Source organism: Salvelinus fontinalis, chromosome 7 (assembly GCF_029448725.1).
Source record: "Salvelinus fontinalis isolate EN_2023a chromosome 7, ASM2944872v1, whole genome shotgun sequence".
Lineage (NCBI taxonomy): Eukaryota > Metazoa > Chordata > Actinopteri > Salmoniformes > Salmonidae > Salvelinus > Salvelinus fontinalis.
In genome coordinates, this window is record NC_074671.1 from 66,803,558 (window position 1) to 66,822,423 (window position 18,866).

Sequence of the window (18,866 nt, forward strand, 5' to 3'; positions counted from 1 at the left end):
CAGTGCTCACAGTGCTCACAGCTGCTCACAGTGTTCACAGTGCTCACAGTGCTCACAGTGCTCACAGTGTTCACAGTGCTCACAGTGCTCACAGTGCTCACAGCTGCTCACAGTGCTCACAGTGTTCACAGTGCTCACAGTGCTCACAGCTGCTCACAGCCCACAAGCCAGGCAGTGTTGCTGCATGAGGAGGGCTATAGGATTCCTAATTCTTCGTGCGATTACCAGCTATGAAACAAAAATGGCAGAAATGATTTGAAAACGGCTACTGCACAGTTTATTTTTTTGCCATAAATGTGCTCAAACTTGACTTTATTTTTAATTTGCAAATGCGAGTGGAAAGCTGGCACTGTGTAGACCTGATCCCTGACCCCTAACCACCCGCCAATGTGACTGATGAAATTAACATCTTTACCCGCCATTGCCAAAATCTACCCACATTTGGCGGGTGGCTGGTGTTAATTTCAGACCCTGTCCTCAGTTGCTTCATGACTCTAAAACCTAATTAAAATAAACACATTTGAACCAAAATTCATATCCTATCTTAGTATATCAGGGAGATGGAGTTGACAGTTTACGGTGATTTCAATATTGTTTGTTTAAATCTAAAATGTGTTTGTGTGTGTTTCAGATGGTTCCATCTCTAAATATAGAGTTGGGTTGGTGTGATGAAGGATTCTGGTTCTGATAAAGTCTTAAAACCTTGACTCTGTGACGACCCAGCAGGATTCTGATTCTGATAAAGTCTTAAAACCTCGACTCTGAGACTTCCTAAGATGCAGTTAGAACGATCTTCAACAAGAAGAAGAGAAAAATACTTAATTAATCCATACGAGATGGAAAACCAAGACAGAAAAGTGGAGGGTTGACCCCCAAAAACCCACTGACCAAATAAATCCAAGAACTGCAGTAGGTAGGTGATGGTTTTTGGTTTGATAAAGGATTTAAAAGTGTCCGTTTCTGCTCTCTCGTCAACTCCGCTGTGAGGCAGTTCATAAGAGGGCTGTGGAAGGCTGTCTAAGGGGGAAAGGATTTCATTACAGTACTTAGCTTTGACAGGCTGTAAGCGGGGAAAAATATGTTGTTACCAAACATGGTTCGGGGAGGGGTGAAGTTAGGGAGAAGGGGAGAGAGATAAAACTCAAGTGTTGGACGCTGTGTTTACAAAGTGTGGGAGAGACTGAGCCTGAAGAGAGAGCTGACTCTACCATTAGTAGCTAACTTGTCATTTCAACATCAATGCAGTTGATGTAAAATAATCATATCTCAGATTTTTATGGATCCTTTAGGCACAAATCACAAAGATGAGAAGGACACTGCTTTCATGAAAGTAGAGAAGGAGGAGGAGGAGGAAGATGAAGATGAGAAAGATGATAGCGAGACAACAGTGCTAGACGGTGAGGAGGAATCAGATGACAAAGCCAAGGAGACTGAACCCCAGCAGCAGCAGAAGCAGCAGGCCTGGGCCCCCACTACCTACTCCACGTTTGGTAAAGAGGTGTTCTGCTACGTAGGAGAGGAGATCAGCATCTTGGAGGCCTTGGACTCTTACGGTGCTGTCATCTGGCCAGCGGTGAGTTAGTCTACTATTTAACATGTCATTCATAGATGGATGTAGGATAACGACTAATTAATATGATGGATGATGATTGATGGTGGTGATGAGGATGGTGATGATGATTTATGAAGTTCTAACAACTATAATGATGGTTTCTATAGTAACTATGGTTGAAGTTCTAACAACTATAATGATGGTTTCTATAGTAACTATGGTTGAAGTTCTAACAACTATAATGATGGTTTCTATAGTAACTACGGTTGAAGTTCTAACAACTATAATGATGGTTTCTATAGTAACTATGGTTGAAGTTCTAACAACTATAATGATGGTTTCTATAGTAACTATGGTTGAAGGTCTAACAACTATAATGATGGTTTCTATAGTAACTATGGTTGAAATTCTAACAACTATAATGATGGTTTCTATAGCAACTATGGTTGAAGTTCTAACAACTATAATGATAGTTTCTATAGTAACTATGGTCGAAGTTCTAACAACTATAATGAAGGTTTCTATAGTAACTGTGGTTGAAGTTCTAACAACTATAATGATGGTTTCTATAGTAACTATAGTTGAAGTTCTAACAACTACAATGATGGTTTCTATAGTAACTATGGTTGAAGTTCTAACAACTATAATTTTTTTATTTTTTTTTATTTAACCTTTATTTAACCAGGAAGGGCTCATTGAGATTTAAAATCTCCTTTTCAAGAGCGTCCTGGCCAAGACAGGCAGTACCAAGTCATTACAAAAATTACAGACAAACAACATGAAAAACTACAAGTAATCTAGTAAAAACCATAGAATTCACAAGAGTATAACAAAATCAAAAACAGCAAATTAAAAACATTGACAGGTCAGGGAATCAGTCTCAAGATCATTCATCAGTGATTTAAAAATACCAAATCGGGACAAGTTCTTCCAGTTTAAAAGTATTTTGTAAGGTGTTCCAAGACGATGGCACAGAGTACATAAAAGACCTTTTTACCAAATTCAGTTCGGACATTTGGAACAGTTAGCAGGATAAAGTCCAGCGAACGAAGATAGTACCCACCACATTTCTGAACAATAAAAATGCCAAAATAAAAAGGTAGTAAACCCAAAATGGCTTTGTGAATAAAAGTATACCAGTGACTGAGCCTACGAGTGACTAGAGAAGGCCAGCCAACCCTGGTATACAAAGTGCAGTGGTGCGTAAGGGTTTTGCAGTTTAAAATAAATCTCAAAGTGCCATGGTAAAGGGTATCAATTGATCTCAAACACTGAGCGGAAGCATTCATATATAAAATATCCCCATAGTCTAGTAAAGGCATAAATGTAGCTGATACTAGCCTCCTTCTGGCTTCAAAAGAAAAACAGGCCTTATTCCTGAAATAAAATCCCAATTTCAGCTTCAATGTTTTTGTAAGTTGTTGAATATGCAATTTAAAAGAGAGGCCGTCATCAATTAAAATTCCAAGATATTTATATGAGGTTACAACCTCAATCTCCTTGCCCTGACAGGTAGTAATAGGTGAAAGGTTCAGAGGTCTATTTCTTGTTTTAGAAAACACCATTAGTTTAGTTTTGTCAGTATTGAGGATAAGCTTCAATTGACACAAGGTATGTTGAACAGTATAAAAAGCAGTTTGCAAGTTCTGGAAAGCTTTTGTAAGAGACGAGGCACAACAGTAAAAAACAGTATCATTAGCATGAAAATGAAGTTAATAATGATGGTTTCTATAGTAACTATGGTTGAGGTTCTACCAACTATAATGATTGTTTCTATAGTAACTATGGTTGAGGTTCTACCAACTATAATGATGGTTTCTATAGTAACTATGGTTGAGGTTCTACCAACTATAATGATGGTTTCTATAGTAACTATGGTAGAAGTTCTAACAACTATAATGATGGTTTCTATAGTAACTACAGTTGAAGTTCTAACAACTATAATGATGGTTTCTATAGTAACTACGGTTGAGGTTCTACCAACTATAAAGATGGTTTCTATAGTAACTATGGTTGAGGTTCTACCAACTATAATGATGGTTTCTATAGTAACTATGGTTGAGGTTCTACCAACTATAATGATGTTTTCTATAGTAACTATGGTTGCCTTCAGGCGTTGGCTCTGTGTCACTACCTAGAGACCAACGTTGAGCAGTTGAACCTGGAGGACAAGGCAGTGCTGGAGCTAGGAGCAGGCCCTGGCCTAGTGTCTATTGTAGCCACACTCCTAGGTGAGTCTGGACATTACATTCACTCATATTGTACATCTGAGGAGATCGGAGAGGTGTAAGTAATATGGAAACATTTATACCTAGCCTATCAAGGTGGCTAGCCAGGTGGAGGAGGTCCTAGCAAGGTGGCTAGCCAGGTGGAGGAGGTCCTAGCCAGGTGGAGGAGGTCCTAGCAAGGTGGAGGAGGTCCTAGCTAGGTGGAGGAGGTCCTATCAAGGTGGAGGAGGTCCTACCAAGGTGGAGGAGATCCTATCAAGGTGGAGGAGGTCCTATCAAGGTGGAGGAGGTCCTACCAAGGTGGAGGAGATCCTATCAAGGTGGAGGAGGTCCTACCAAGGTGGAGGAGGTCCTAGCAAGGTGGAGGAAGTCCTAGCAAGGTGGAGGAGGTCCTATCAAGGTGGAGGAGGTCCTACCAAGGTGGAGGAGATCCTACCAAGGTGGAGGAGGTCCTACCAAGGTGGAGGAGGTCCTACCAAGGTGGAGGAGGTCCTATCAAGGTGGAGGAGATCCTATCAAGGTGGTTAGCCAGGTGGAGGAGGTCCTAGCAAGGTGGAGGAGGTCCTAGCAAGGTGGAGGTCCTATCAAGGTGGAGGAGATCCTATCAAGGTGGAGGAGGTCCTAGCAAGGTGGCTAGCCAGGTGGAGGAGGTCCTAGCAAGGTGGCTAGCCAGGTGGAGGAGGTCCTAGCAAGGTGGAGGAGGTCCTAGCAAGGTGGAGGAGGTCCTATCAAGGTGGAGGAGATCCTATCAAGGTGGAGGAGGTCCTGTCAAGGTGGAGGAGATCCTACCAAGGTGGTTAGCAAGGTGGAGGAGGTCCTACCAAGGTGGAGGAGATCCTACCAAGGTGGTTAGCAAGGTGGAGGAGGTCCTACCAAGGTGGAGGAGGTCCTAGCAAGGTGGAGGAGGTCCTAGCAAGGTGGAGGAGGGCCTGTCAAGGTGGAGGAGGTCCTGTCAAGGTGGAGGAGGTCCTATCAAGGTGGAGGAGTTCCTGTCAAGGTGGAGGAGGTCCTGTCAAGGTGGAGGAGGTCCTAGCAAGGTGGAGGAGGTGCTATCAAGGTGGAGGAGGTCCCGGCATTCTATACCACTTACACCTATCCAACCTTTTCAGATCTGCATGGTGTCCTCGGCACTAGACGACTAGAGGCTAGGGGTTGATTTGGTACTGGCCACCTGTGTGTCTGTTAGTTGATTAACAGAGTGCTTCCTGTCCCCAGGTGCCTGGGTCACAGCTACAGACCTACCAGAGATCATAGGTAACCTGAGAGCCAACCTGCTCCGTAACACAAGAGGGCGCTGTAGGTACACTCCCCAAGCTGCAGCTTTGTCCTGGGGTCCTGACGTGGAACGCACCTACCCCAGATCCGTCTATCGCTATGACTACGTGCTGGCGGCTGACGTGGTGTATCACCATGACTACCTGGAAGAGCTGCTGTTCACCATGAGATACTTCTGCCGTCCAGGTTGATTGATTGATTGATTGGTTGATTGGTTGGTTGGTGGATTTATTGATTGAACAGTTTAAAAAATCCCAGAATATTTTATTCATTTTTTATTTCACCTTTATTTAACCAGGTAGGCTAGTTGAGAACAAATTCTCATTAACAACTGCGACCTGGCCAAGATAAAGCAAAGCAGTGCGACACAAACAACAACACAGAGTTACACATGGAATAAACAAGCGCACAGTCGATAACACAATATAACACATGAAAGCATTAAATGAGGCTTATTTCTCATGTGATCTTCAGGAACCACTCTGATCTGGGCCAACAAGGTCCGCCTCAAGACAGACCTGAGCTTCACAGAGAACTTCCAGAACACCTTCAACACCACACTGCTGGCTGAGACTGGAGAAGTAAACATATTCATGGGCACGTGTCGAGAAACAGAGGAGGAACCAGAGCTGGTCCCAGGAAAACAACAGGAAGAGGAGGAGGAAGAACATGTCACAGAGCGTTTACAGGAGGAGGAAAATGGTTTAGAGGAAAAGGAGGAAGAGTTTAAGGCAGATGAAACAACTGAGAACGAGGAAGAAGACGAGACACAGAAGAAAGGACTGAAAGAGGAGAACAAGGACAGAGAAAACCAGGAAGACTCTCAGGATTGCAGAGACGATGAAGAGCAGCAGAATTCTGCTGGCTCACATTCTACCTCCGAATCAGAGCTTGGGGGTCTTGGTGAGCATCCAACCTACTGTAAATATACTAATTATAAGTTCTGAAAGGCCAGGAGGGGATCTCATTGTGTTGTTGAATTAGTTTAGTTTATTAGGATCCACATTAACTACTGCACATGCAGCAGCTACACTTCATGGATTCACTTGTGGTCTTCTTTATGTTTCTTTTGCAGAGGAGGCAGACACTCAGGACTCAAATGTCCAGCAGGAGGAGAGACCAGTCTGGGTCGAGCAGTTTGCAGAGGAGGCAGACACTCAGGACTCAAATGTCCAGCAGGAGGAGAGACCAGTCTGGGTCGAGCAGTTTGCAGAGGAGGCAGACACTCAGGACTCAAATGTCCAGCAGGAGGAGAGACCAGTCTGGGTCGAGCAGTTTGCAGAGGAGGCAGACACTCAGGACTCAAATGTCCAGCAGGAGGAGAGACCAGTCTGGGTCGAGCAGTTTGCAGAGGAGGCAGACACTCAGGACTCAAATGTCCAGCAGGAGGAGAGACCAGTCTGGGTCGAGCAGTTTGTTGTGAAGGCAGACAAAAGGTCAGAGGAACAAGACAACAGTTTGGAGGAGGAGGAGGAGGCTGATGCAGGTGATGGCAGTTGCCAAGCATGGGAGGAACAAACATTGGAACATAGTGATGAAGGATATGAGGATGATGACGATGAAGCAGAAAACACTAACTCCCGCTGTAGCACCGAAGTGACTGACGAAGACATTATCGGTGAGTTGTTGACACCATTATTTAAATCCCTAGATACTCAGACTCAATCATTCAAGAACACAAGTCTTCCATTGTCAGTACACACCCAGGAAATAGCAATGGTATGATCCATCCCCTATTAGAATGTGAATGAGTGGTTTGTTCCATTCCTGTGTAGAGGAGTTGGACACCAAGGAAGCCCAGCTGGATAATACCCACGTCCCCTGGATACGCCTGGACAGAGAGGTCTACTTCTATGCTGGGCACAAAATCAACATCGTCGAGGCAATGGACTCCCATGGCGGAGTGATATGGCCAGCAGTGAGTACAGTTCTACACTACATTTGGCGTTATCGGCAGGATAAATCACTACATTTGAAGTAGTCGGCAGGATAAATCACTACATTTGGCGTTGTCGGCAGGATAAATCACTACATTTGGCGTTGTCGGCAGGATAAATCACTACATTTGGCGTTGTCGGCAGGATAAATCACTACATTTGAAGTAGTCGGCAGGATAAATCCTTACATTTGGCGTTGTCGGCAGGATAAATCACTACATTTGGCGTTGTCGGCAGGATAAATCACTACATTTGAAGTAGTCGGCAGGATAAATCCTTACATTTGGCGTTGTCGGCAGGATAAATCACTACATTTGAAGTGGTCGGCAGGATAAATCACTACATTTGAAGTAGTCGGCAGGATAAATCCTTACATTTGGCGTTGTCGGCAGGATAAATCACTACATTTGGCGTTGTCGGCAGGATAAATCACTACATTTGAAGTAGTCGGCAGGATAAATCCTTACATTTGGCGTTGTCGGCAGGATAAATCACTACATTTGAAGTGGTCGGCAGGATAAATCACTACATTTGAAGTAGTCGGCAGGATAAATCGCTACATTTGAAGTAGTCGGCAGGATAAATCACTACATTTTAAGTAGTCGGCAGGATAAATCGCTACATTTGGCGTTGTCGGCAGGATAAATCGCTACATTTGGCGTTGTCGGCAGGATAAATCACTACATTTGAAGTAGTCGGCAGGATAAGTCACTACATTTGAAGTGGTCGGCAGGATAAATCACTACATTTGAAGTAGTCGGCAGGATAAATCGCTACATTTGAAGTAGTCGGCAGGATAAATCACAACATTTGAAGTAGTCGGCAGGATAAATCACTACATTTGAAGTGGTCGGCAGGATAAATCGCTACATTTGAAGTAGTCGGCAGGATAAATCGCTACATTTGAAGTAGTCGGCAGGATAAATCGCTACATTTGGAGTAGTCGGCAGGATAAATCGCTACATTTGAAGTAGTCGGCAGGATAAATCGCTACATTTGAAGTAGTCGGCAGGATAAATCGTTACATTTGGCGTTGTCGGCAGGATAAATCACTACATTTGAAGTAGTCAGCAGGATAAATCACTACATTTGGCGTTGTCGGCAGGATAAATCACTACATTTGGCTTTGTCGGCAGGATAAATCACTACATTTGGCATTGTCGGCAGGATAAATCGCTACATTTGAAGTAGTCGGCAGGATAAACCGTTACATTTGAAGTGGTCGGCAGGATAAATCGCTACATTTGAAGTAGTCGGCAGGATAAATCGCTACATTTGAAGTAGTCGGCAGGATAAACCGTTACATTTGAAGTGGTCGGCAGGATAAATCCCTACATTTGAAGTGGTCGGCAGGATAAATCCCTACATTTGAAGTGGTCGGCAGGATAAATCGCTACATTTGAAGTAGTCGGCAGGATAAATCACAACATTTGAAGTAGTCGGCAGGATAAATCACTACATTTGAAGTAGTCGGCAGGATAAATCGCTACATTTGAAGTAGTCGGCAGGATAAATCGCTACATTTGAAGTAGTCGGCAGGATAAATCGCTACATTTGAAGTAGTCGGCAGGATAAATCGCTACATTTGGAGTAGTCGGCAGGATAAATCGCTACATTTGAAGTAGTCGGCAGGATAAATCGCTACATTTGAAGTAGTCGGCAGGATAAATCGCTACATTTGAAGTAGTCGGCAGGATAAATCGTTACATTTGGCGTTGTCGGCAGGATAAATCACTACATTTGAAGTAGTCAGCAGGATAAATCACTACATTTGGCGTTGTCGGCAGGATAAATCACTACATTTGGCTTTGTCGGCAGGATAAATCACTACATTTGGCATTGTCGGCAGGATAAATCGCTACATTTGAAGTAGTCGGCAGGATAAACCGTTACATTTGAAGTGGTCGGCAGGATAAATCGCTACATTTGAAGTAGTCGGCAGGATAAATCGCTACATTTGAAGTAGTCGGCAGGATAAACCGTTACATTTGAAGTGGTCGGCAGGATAAATCCCTACATTTGAAGTGGTCGGCAGGATAAATCCCTACATTTGAAGTGGTCGGCAGGATAAATCGCTACATTTGAAGTAGTCGGCAGGATAAATCACAACATTTGAAGTAGTCGGCAGGATAAATCACTACATTTGAAGTAGTCGGCAGGATAAATCGCTACATTTGAAGTAGTCGGCAGGATAAATCGCTACATTTGAAGTAGTCGGCAGGATAAATCGCTACATTTGAAGTAGTCGGCAGGATAAATCGCTACATTTGGAGTAGTCGGCAGGATAAATCGCTACATTTGAAGTAGTCGGCAGGATAAATCGCTACATTTGAAGTAGTCGGCAGGATAAATCGCTACATTTGAAGTAGTCGGCAGGATAAATCGTTACATTTGGCGTTGTCGGCAGGATAAATCACTACATTTGAAGTAGTCAGCAGGATAAATCACTACATTTGGCGTTGTCGGCAGGATAAATCACTACATTTGGCTTTGTCGGCAGGATAAATCACTACATTTGGCATTGTCGGCAGGATAAATCGCTACATTTGAAGTAGTCGGCAGGATAAACCGTTACATTTGAAGTGGTCGGCAGGATAAACCGTTACATTTGAAGTGGTCGGCAGGATAAACCGTTACATTTGAAGTGGTCGGCAGGATAAATCACTACATTTGAAGTGGTCGGCAGGATAAATCGCTACATTTGAAGTGGTCGGCAGGATAAACCGTTACATTTGAAGTGGTCGGCAGGATAAACCGTTACATTTGAAGTGGTCGGCAGGATAAACCGTTACATTTGAAGTGGTCGGCAGGATAAATCGCTACATTTGAAGTAGTCGGCAGGATAAATCGCTACATTTGAAGTAGTCGGCAGGATAAACCGTTACATTTGAAGTGGTCGGCAGGATAAACCGTTACATTTGAAGTGGTCGGCAGGATAAATCCCTACATTTGAAGTGGTCGGCAGGATAAATCGCTACATTTGAAGTAGTCGGCAGGATAAACCGTTACATTTGAAGTGGTCGGCAGGATAAATCCCTACATTTGAAGTGGTCGGCAGGATAAATCCCTACATTTGAAGTGGTCGGCAGGATAAATCGCTACATTTGAAGTAGTCGGCAGGATAAATCACTACATTTGAAGTGGTCGGCAGGATAAATCGCTACATTTGAAGTAGTCGGCAGGATAAATCCCTACATTTGAAGTAGTCGGCAGGATAAATCACTACATTTGAAGTAGTCGGCAGGATAAATCGCTACATTTGAAGTAGTCGGCAGGATAAATCGCTACATTTGGATTAGTCGGCAGGATAAATCGCTACATTTGAAGTAGTCGGCAGGATAAATCGCTACATTTGAAGTAGTCGGCAGGATAAATCGTTACATTTGGCGTTGTCGGCAGGATAAATCACTACATTTGGCATTGTCGGCAGGATAAATCGCTACATTTGAAGTAGTCGGCAGGATAAACCGTTACATTTGAAGTGGTCGGCAGGATAAACCGTTACATTTGAAGTGGTCGGCAGGATAAACCGTTACATTTGAAGTGGTCGGCAGGATAAATCACTACATTTGAAGTGGTCGGCAGGATAAATCGCTACATTTGAAGTAGTCGGCAGGATAAACCGTTACATTTGAAGTGGTTGGCAGGATAAACCGTTACATTTGAAGTGGTCGGCAGGATAAACCGTTACATTTGAAGTGGTCGGCAGGATAAATCGCTACATTTGAAGTAGTCGGCAGGATAAATCGCTACATTTGAAGTAGTCGGCAGGATAAACCGTTACATTTGAAGTGGTCGGCAGGATAAACCGTTACATTTGAAGTGGTCGGCAGGATAAATCCCTACATTTGAAGTGGTCGGCAGGATAAATCGCTACATTTGAAGTAGTCGGCAGGATAAACCGTTACATTTGAAGTGGTCGGCAGGATAAATCCCTACATTTGAAGTGGTCGGCAGGATAAATCCCTACATTTGAAGTGGTCGGCAGGATAAATCGCTACATTTGAAGTAGTCGGCAGGATAAATCACTACATTTGAAGTGGTCGGCAGGATAAATCGCTACATTTGAAGTAGTCGGCAGGATAAATCCCTACATTTGAAGTAGTCGGCAGGATAAATCACTACATTTGAAGTAGTCGGCAGGATAAATCGCTACATTTGAAGTAGTCGGCAGGATAAATCGCTACATTTGGATTAGTCGGCAGGATAAATCGCTACATTTGAAGTAGTCGGCAGGATAAATCGCTACATTTGAAGTAGTCGGCAGGATAAATCGTTACATTTGGCGTTGTCGGCAGGATAAATCACTACATTTGAAGTAGTCAGCAGGATAAATCACTACATTTGGCGTTGTCGGCAGGATAAATCACTACATTTGGCATTGTCGGCAGGATAAATCGCTACATTTGAAGTAGTCGGCAGGATAAACCGTTACATTTGAAGTGGTCGGCAGGATAAACCGTTACATTTGAAGTGGTCGGCAGGATAAATCGCTACATTTGAAGTAGTCGGCAGGATAAATCGCTACATTTGAAGTAGTCGGCAGGATAAACCGTTACATTTGAAGTGGTCGGCAGGATAAACCGTTACATTTGAAGTGGTCGGCAGGATAAATCCCTACATTTGAAGTGGTCGGCAGGATAAATCCCTACATTTGAAGTGGTCGGCAGGATAAATCGCTACATTTGAAGTAGTCAGCAGGGTAAATCAATGCAACAAACACTCACATGGAACAACAGGTAAGGTGTCTTCTTGCCTTTCAGTTCAGAATGCTCATCTACAGGGTAACAGACAAATGGACTACTGCCACCTAGTGGTGGACCTCTAAAAAGGTCCTACCTGCAACACACATGTGATGGAACACTAGGTGGTGATTGGCTACACATAGTAATATAATGTATTGGCTCCCCTGCAGGCGTTGGCTCTATGTAACTACCTGGAGACCAATACTGATGTGATAGATCTGAAAGGAAAGCAGGTTTTGGAACTGGGATCAGGGACAGGATTAGTGTCTATCGTCGCCAGTCTACTGGGTAAGTCTTACTGATTACCTTTGAGTTTTAGACTCTAATCCTATCAGCTGCTGTATCTGGTGATAGATGTGTTTTGTAGTCAGTTTTCTTGTTCTTCTGCTTCTTAAAAAGCTCCTAATGTAACGTGTCCCCCTGGTGCCCAGGTGACGGCCACCGACCTCCCAGACGTCCTTAGTAATCTGAGATACAACTTGCTCCGAAACACCAGAGGGCGCTCTAAATATACACCTGAGGTGACAGCTCTAACCTGGGGTCCTGAGGTGGAACGCACTTACCCTAGATCCGTGTATCGCTATGACTACGTGCTGGCGGCTGACGTGGTGTATCACCGCGACTTAGAGGAGCTGCTGTTCACCATGAGATACTTCTGTCGTCCGGGAACCACTCTGATCTGGGCCAACAAGGTCCGCCTCGAGACAAACCTGGTGTTCACTGAGGACTTCAAGAACACCTTCAACACCACCCTGCTGGCTGACATGGGAGAGGTTAAGATCTTCAAGGCCACGTGTAAAAGGTAGGGATTATGGAAGGAAGGATGAGGAACTACTGTCGACATCCTGCCGACTGTAACCAAGACTTCCCGTCTTTTCTTCTTCCTCTGAGAAATGCTTGAAGACAGAAGGCGGCCATCTTGGCTAATGGTAATGGACGTTGATGGACTACTGATGTTGTCAGTTGTTGATGTTCGATGTTCTACTTACCTGCTATATGTAGTACTTTATTGTTTACTTAGTTTTTACACATGTACTTAGATAGTTTATATTAATATTAAAATGTACGCACTTTGCTGTCTTGTTTCAGTTTGTTTTAATCAAATAATAATACCAATAATAATAATAATAATAATAATGGATATTGTAAGTATGCTGCTGATGGACCTGAGAAATACCAAACACACTCACAATGGGAGACAATTAGTCTTCCAAATCTTTTTATTCTGAATTATTTCCCCATTTGTGACATAATTCCATTACAGTGACTATGATAACAAAATAGTGTGTTGGTATTTTCCATATGTGGCCGGAAAAAAATATTTATATAAAATAATACTAAATGTAACCGAGTTAAAGAACATATACTGTAAATACTATAAATATACTTTAAATAAACATACCAGATATATGACAGAGAGAGATACTGTATATACTGACCTGGTCAGAAAAACTAAACGTCAAATAACATACTGGTCTGGGGGTTGGTCACAGTACAACAATACCACAACAACATACTGGTCTGGGGGTTGGTCACAGTACAACAATACCACAACAACATACTGGTCTGGGGGTTGGTCACAGTACAACAATACCACAACAACATACTGGGGGTTGGTCACAGTACAACAATACCACAACAACATACTGGGGGTTGGTCACAGTACAACAATACCACAACAACATACTGGTCTGGGGGTTGGTAACAGTACAACAATACCACAACAACATACAGTGGGGCAAAAAAGTATTTAGTCAGCCACCAATTGTGCAAGTTCTCCCACTTAAAAAGATGAGAGAGGCCTGTAATTTTCAGCATAGGTACACTTCAACTATGACAGACAAAATGAGAAAAAAAATCCGGAAAATCACATTGTAGGATTTTTTATGAATTTATTTGCAAATTATGGTGGAAAATAAGTATTTGGTCAATAACAAAAGTTTATCTCAATACTTTGTTATATACCCTTTGTTGGCAATGACAGAGGTCAAACGTTTTCTGTAAGTCTTCACAAGGTTTTCACACACTGTTGCTGGTATTTTGGCCCATTCCTCCATGCAGATCTCCTCTAGAGCAGTGATGTTTTGGGGCTGTTGCTGGGCAACACGGACTTTCAACTCCCTCCAAAGATTTTCTATGGGGTTGAGATCTGGAGACTGGCTAGGCCACTCCAGGACCTTGAAATGCTTCTTACAAAGCCACTCCTTCGTTGCCCGGGCGGTGTGTTTGGGATCATTGTCACGCTGAAAGACCCAGCCACGTTTCATCTTCAATGCCCTTGCTGATGGAAGGAGGTTTTCACTCAAAATCTCACGATACATGGCCCCATTCATTCTTTCCTTTACACGGATCAGTCATCCTGGTCCCTTTGCAGAAAAACAGCCCCAAAGCATGATGTTTCCAACCCCATGCTTCACAGTAGGTATGGTGTTCTTTGGATGCAACTCAGCATTCTTTGTCCTCCAAACACGACGAGTTGAGTTTTTACCAAAAAGTTCTATTTTGGTTTCATCTGACCATATGACATTCTCCCAATCTTCTTCTGGATCATCCAAATGCTCTCTAGCAAACTTCAGACGGGCCTGGACATGTACTGGCTTAAGCAGGGGGACACGTCTGGCACTGCAGGATTTGAGTCCCTGGCGGCGTAGTGTGTTACTGATGGTAGGCTTTGTTACTTTGGTCCCAGCTCTCTGCAGGTCATTCACTAGGTCCCCCCGTGTGGTTCTGGGATTTTTGCTCACCGTTCTTGTGATCATTTTGACCCCACGGGGTGAGATCTTGCGTGGAGCCCCAGATCGAGGGAGATTATCAGTGGTCTTGTATGTCTTCCATTTCCTAATAATTGCTCCCACAGTTGATTTCTTCAAACCAAGCTGCTTACCTATTGCAGATTCAGTCTTCCCAGCCTGGTGCAGGTCTACAATTTTGTTTCTGGTGTCCTTTGACAGCTCTTTGGTCTTGGCCATAGTGGAGTTTGGAGTGTGACTGTTTGAGGTTGTGGACAGGTGTCTTTTATACTGATAACAAGTTCAAACAGGTGCCATTAATACAGGTAACGAGTGGAGGACAGAGGAGCCTCTTAAAGAAGAAGTTACAGGTCTGTGAGAGCCAGAAATCTTGCTTTTTTATAGGTGACCAAATACTTATTTTCCACCATAATTTGCAAATAAATTCATAATAAAATCCTACAATGTGATTTTCTGGATTTTTTCCCCTCATTTTGTCTGTCATAGTTGAAGTGTACCTGTGATGAAAGTTACAGGCCTCTCATCTTTTTAAGTGGGATAACTTGCACAATTGGTGGCTGACTAAATACTTTTTTGCCCCACTGTACTGGTCTGGGGGTTGGTCACAGTACAACAATACCACAACAACATACTGGGGGTTGGTCACAGTACAACAATACCACAACAACATACTGGTCTGAGGGTTGGTCACAGTACAACAATACCACAACAACATACTGGTCTGGGGGTTGGTCACAGTACAACAATACCACAACAACATACTGGGGGTTGGTCACAGTACAACAATACCACAACAACATACTGGTCTGAGGGTTGGTCACAGTACAACAATACCACAACAACATACTGGTCTGGGGGTTGGTCACAGTACAACAATACCACAACAACATACTGGTCTGGGGGTTGGTCACAGTACAACAATACCACAACAACATACTGGTCTGGGGGTTGGTCACAGTACAACAATACCACAACAACATACTGGGGGTTGGTCACAGTACAACAATACCACAACAACATACTGGTCTGGGGGTTGGTAACAGTACAACAATACCACAACAACATACTGGTCTGGGGGTTGGTCACAGTACAACAATACCACAACAACATACTGGGGGTTGGTCACAGTACAACAATACCACAACAACATACTGGTCTGAGGGTTGGTCACAGTACAACAATACCACAACAACATACTGGTCTGGGGGTTGGTCACAGTACAACAATACCACAACAACATACTGGTCTGGGGGTTGGTCACAGTACAACAATACCACAACAACATACTGGTCTGGGGGTTGGTCACAGTACAACAATACCACAACAACATACTGGGGGTTGGTCACAGTACAACAATACCACAACAACATACTGGTCTGGGGGTTGGTCACAGTACAACAATACCACAACAACATACTGGTCTGGGGGTTGGTCACAGTACAACAATACCACAACAACATACTGGTCTGGGGTTTGGTCACAGTACAACAATACCACAACAACATACTGGTCTGGGGGTTGGTCACAGTACAACAATACCACAACAACATACTGGTCTGGGGGTTGGTCACAGTACAACAATACCACAACAACATACTGGGGGTTGGTCACAGTACAACAATACCACAACAACATACTGGTCTGGGGGTTGGTCACAGTACAACAATACCACAACAACATACTGGTCTGGGGGTTGGTCACAGTACAACAATACCACAACAACATACTGGGGGTTGGTCACAGTACAACAATACCACAACAACATACTGGTCTGGGGGTTGGTCACAGTACAACAATACCACAACAACATACTGGTCTGGGGGTTGGTCACAGTACAACAATACCACAACAATATACTGGTCTGGGGGTTGGTAACAGTACAACAATACCACAACAACATACTGGTCTGGGGGTTGGTCACAGTACAACAATACCACAACAACATACTGGTCTGGGGGTTGGTCACAGTACAACAATACCACAACAACATACTGGTCTGGGGGTTGGTCACAGTACAACAATACCACAACAACATACTGGTCTGGGGGTTGGTCACAGTACAACAATACCACAACAACATACTGGTCTGGGGGTTGGTCACAGTACAACAATACCACAACAACATACTGGTCTGGGGGTTGGTCACAGTACAACAATACCACAACAACATACTGGTCTGGGGGTTGGTCACAGTACAACAATACCACAACAACATACTGGGGGTTGGTCACAGTACAACAATACCACAACAACATACTGGGGGTTGGTCACAGTACAACAATACCACAACAACATACTGGTCTGGGGGTTGGTCACAGTACAACAATACCACAACAACATACTGGTCTGGGGGTTGGTCACAGTATAACAATACCACAACAACATACTGGTCTGGGGGTTGGTCACAGTACAACAATACCACAACAACATACTAGTCTGTGGGTTGGTCACAGTACAACAATACCACAACAACATACTGGTCTGGGGGTTGGTCACAGTACAACAATACCACAACAACATACTGGGGGTTGGTCACAGTACAACAAAACCACAACAACGTACTGGTCTGGGGGTTGGTCACAGTACAACAATACCACAACAACATACTGGTCTGGGGGTTGGTCACAGTACAACAATACCACAACAATATACTGGTCTGGGGGTCGGTCACAGTACAACAATACCACAACAACATACTGGTCTGGGGGTTGGTCACAGTACAACAATACCACAACAACATACTGGGGGTTGGTCACAGTACAACAATACCACAACAACATAATGGTCTGGGGGTTGGTCACAGTACAACAATACCACAACAACATACTGGTCTGGGGGTTGGTCACAGTACAACAATACCACAACAACATACTGGTCTGGGGGTTGGTCACAGTACAACAATACCACAACAACATACTGGTCTGGGGGTTGGTCACAGTACAACAATACCACAACAACATACTGGTCTGGGGGTTGGTCACAGTACAACAATACCACAACAACATACTGGTCTGGGGGTTGGTCACAGTACAACAATACCACAACAACATACTGGTCTGGGGGTTGGTCACAGTACAACAATACCACAACAACATACTGGGGGTTGGTCACAGTACAACAATACCACAACAACATACTGGTCTGGGGGTTGGTCACAGTACAACAATACCACAACAACATACTGGTCTGGGGGTTGGTCACAGTACAACAATACCACAACAACATACTGGGGGTTGGTCACAGTACAACAATACCACAACAACATACTGGTCTGGGGGTTGGTCACAGTACAACAATACCACAACAACATACTGGTCTGGGGGTTGGTCACAGTACAACAATACCACAACAACATACTGGTCTGGGGGTTGGTCACAGTACAACAATACCACAACAACATCCTGGTCTGGGGGTTGGTCACAGTACAACAATACCACAACAACATACTGGTCTGGGGGTTGGTCACAGTACAACAATACCACAACAACATACTGGTCTGGGGGTTGGTCACAGTACAACAATACCACAACAACATACTGGTCTGGGGGTTGGTCACAGTACAACAATACCACAACAACATCCTGGTCTGGGGGTTGGTCACAGTACAACAATACCACAACAACATACTGGTCTGGGGGCTGGTCACAGTACAACAATACCACAACAACATACTGGTCTGGGGGTTGGTCACAGTACAACAATACCACAACAACATACTGGTCTGGGGGTTGGTCACAGTACAACAATACCACAACAACATACTGGTCTGGGGGTTGGTCACAGTACAACAATACCACAACAACATACTGGGGGTTGGTCACAGTACAACAATACCACAACAATATACTGGTCTGGGGGTTGGTCACAGTACAACTATACCACAACAACATACTGGTCTGGGGGTTGGTCACAGTACAACAATACCACAACAACATACTGGGGGTTGGTCACAGTACAACAATACCACAACAACATACTGGTCTGGGGGTTGGTCACAGTACAACAATACCACAACAACATACTGGTCTGGGGGTTGGTCACAGTACAACAATACCACAACAACATACTGGTCTGGGGGTTGGTCACAGTACAACAATACCACAACAACATACTGGTCTGGGGGTTGGTCACAGTACAACAATACCACAACAACATACTGGTCTGAGGGTTGGTCACAGTACAACAATACCACAACAACATCCTGGTCTGGGGGTTGGTCACAGTACAACAATACCACAACAACATACTGGTCTGGGGGTTGGTCACAGTACAACAATACCACAACAACATACTGGGTGTTGGTCACAGTACAACAATACCACAACAACATACTGGTCTGGGGGTTGGTCACAGTACAACAATACCACAACAACATACTG

The 18,866-nt window shown here is 43.9% G+C and overlaps 1 protein-coding gene across 1 annotated transcript; it reads left to right on the top strand.

The window, feature by feature from the left end:
* Positions 1–1,276: 1,276 nt before the first annotated feature.
* On the top strand, positions 1,277–12,543 carry LOC129860123 (uncharacterized). Its single transcript, XM_055930441.1, has 8 exons — positions 1,277–1,573; positions 3,666–3,783; positions 4,996–5,241; positions 5,530–5,958; positions 6,131–6,673; positions 6,831–6,973; positions 11,908–12,025; positions 12,137–12,543. Exons 1-8 carry the CDS (start codon positions 1,277–1,279, stop codon positions 12,541–12,543), a joined length of 2,301 nt encoding a protein of 766 aa, XP_055786416.1.
* Positions 12,544–18,866: the final 6,323 nt, after the last annotated feature.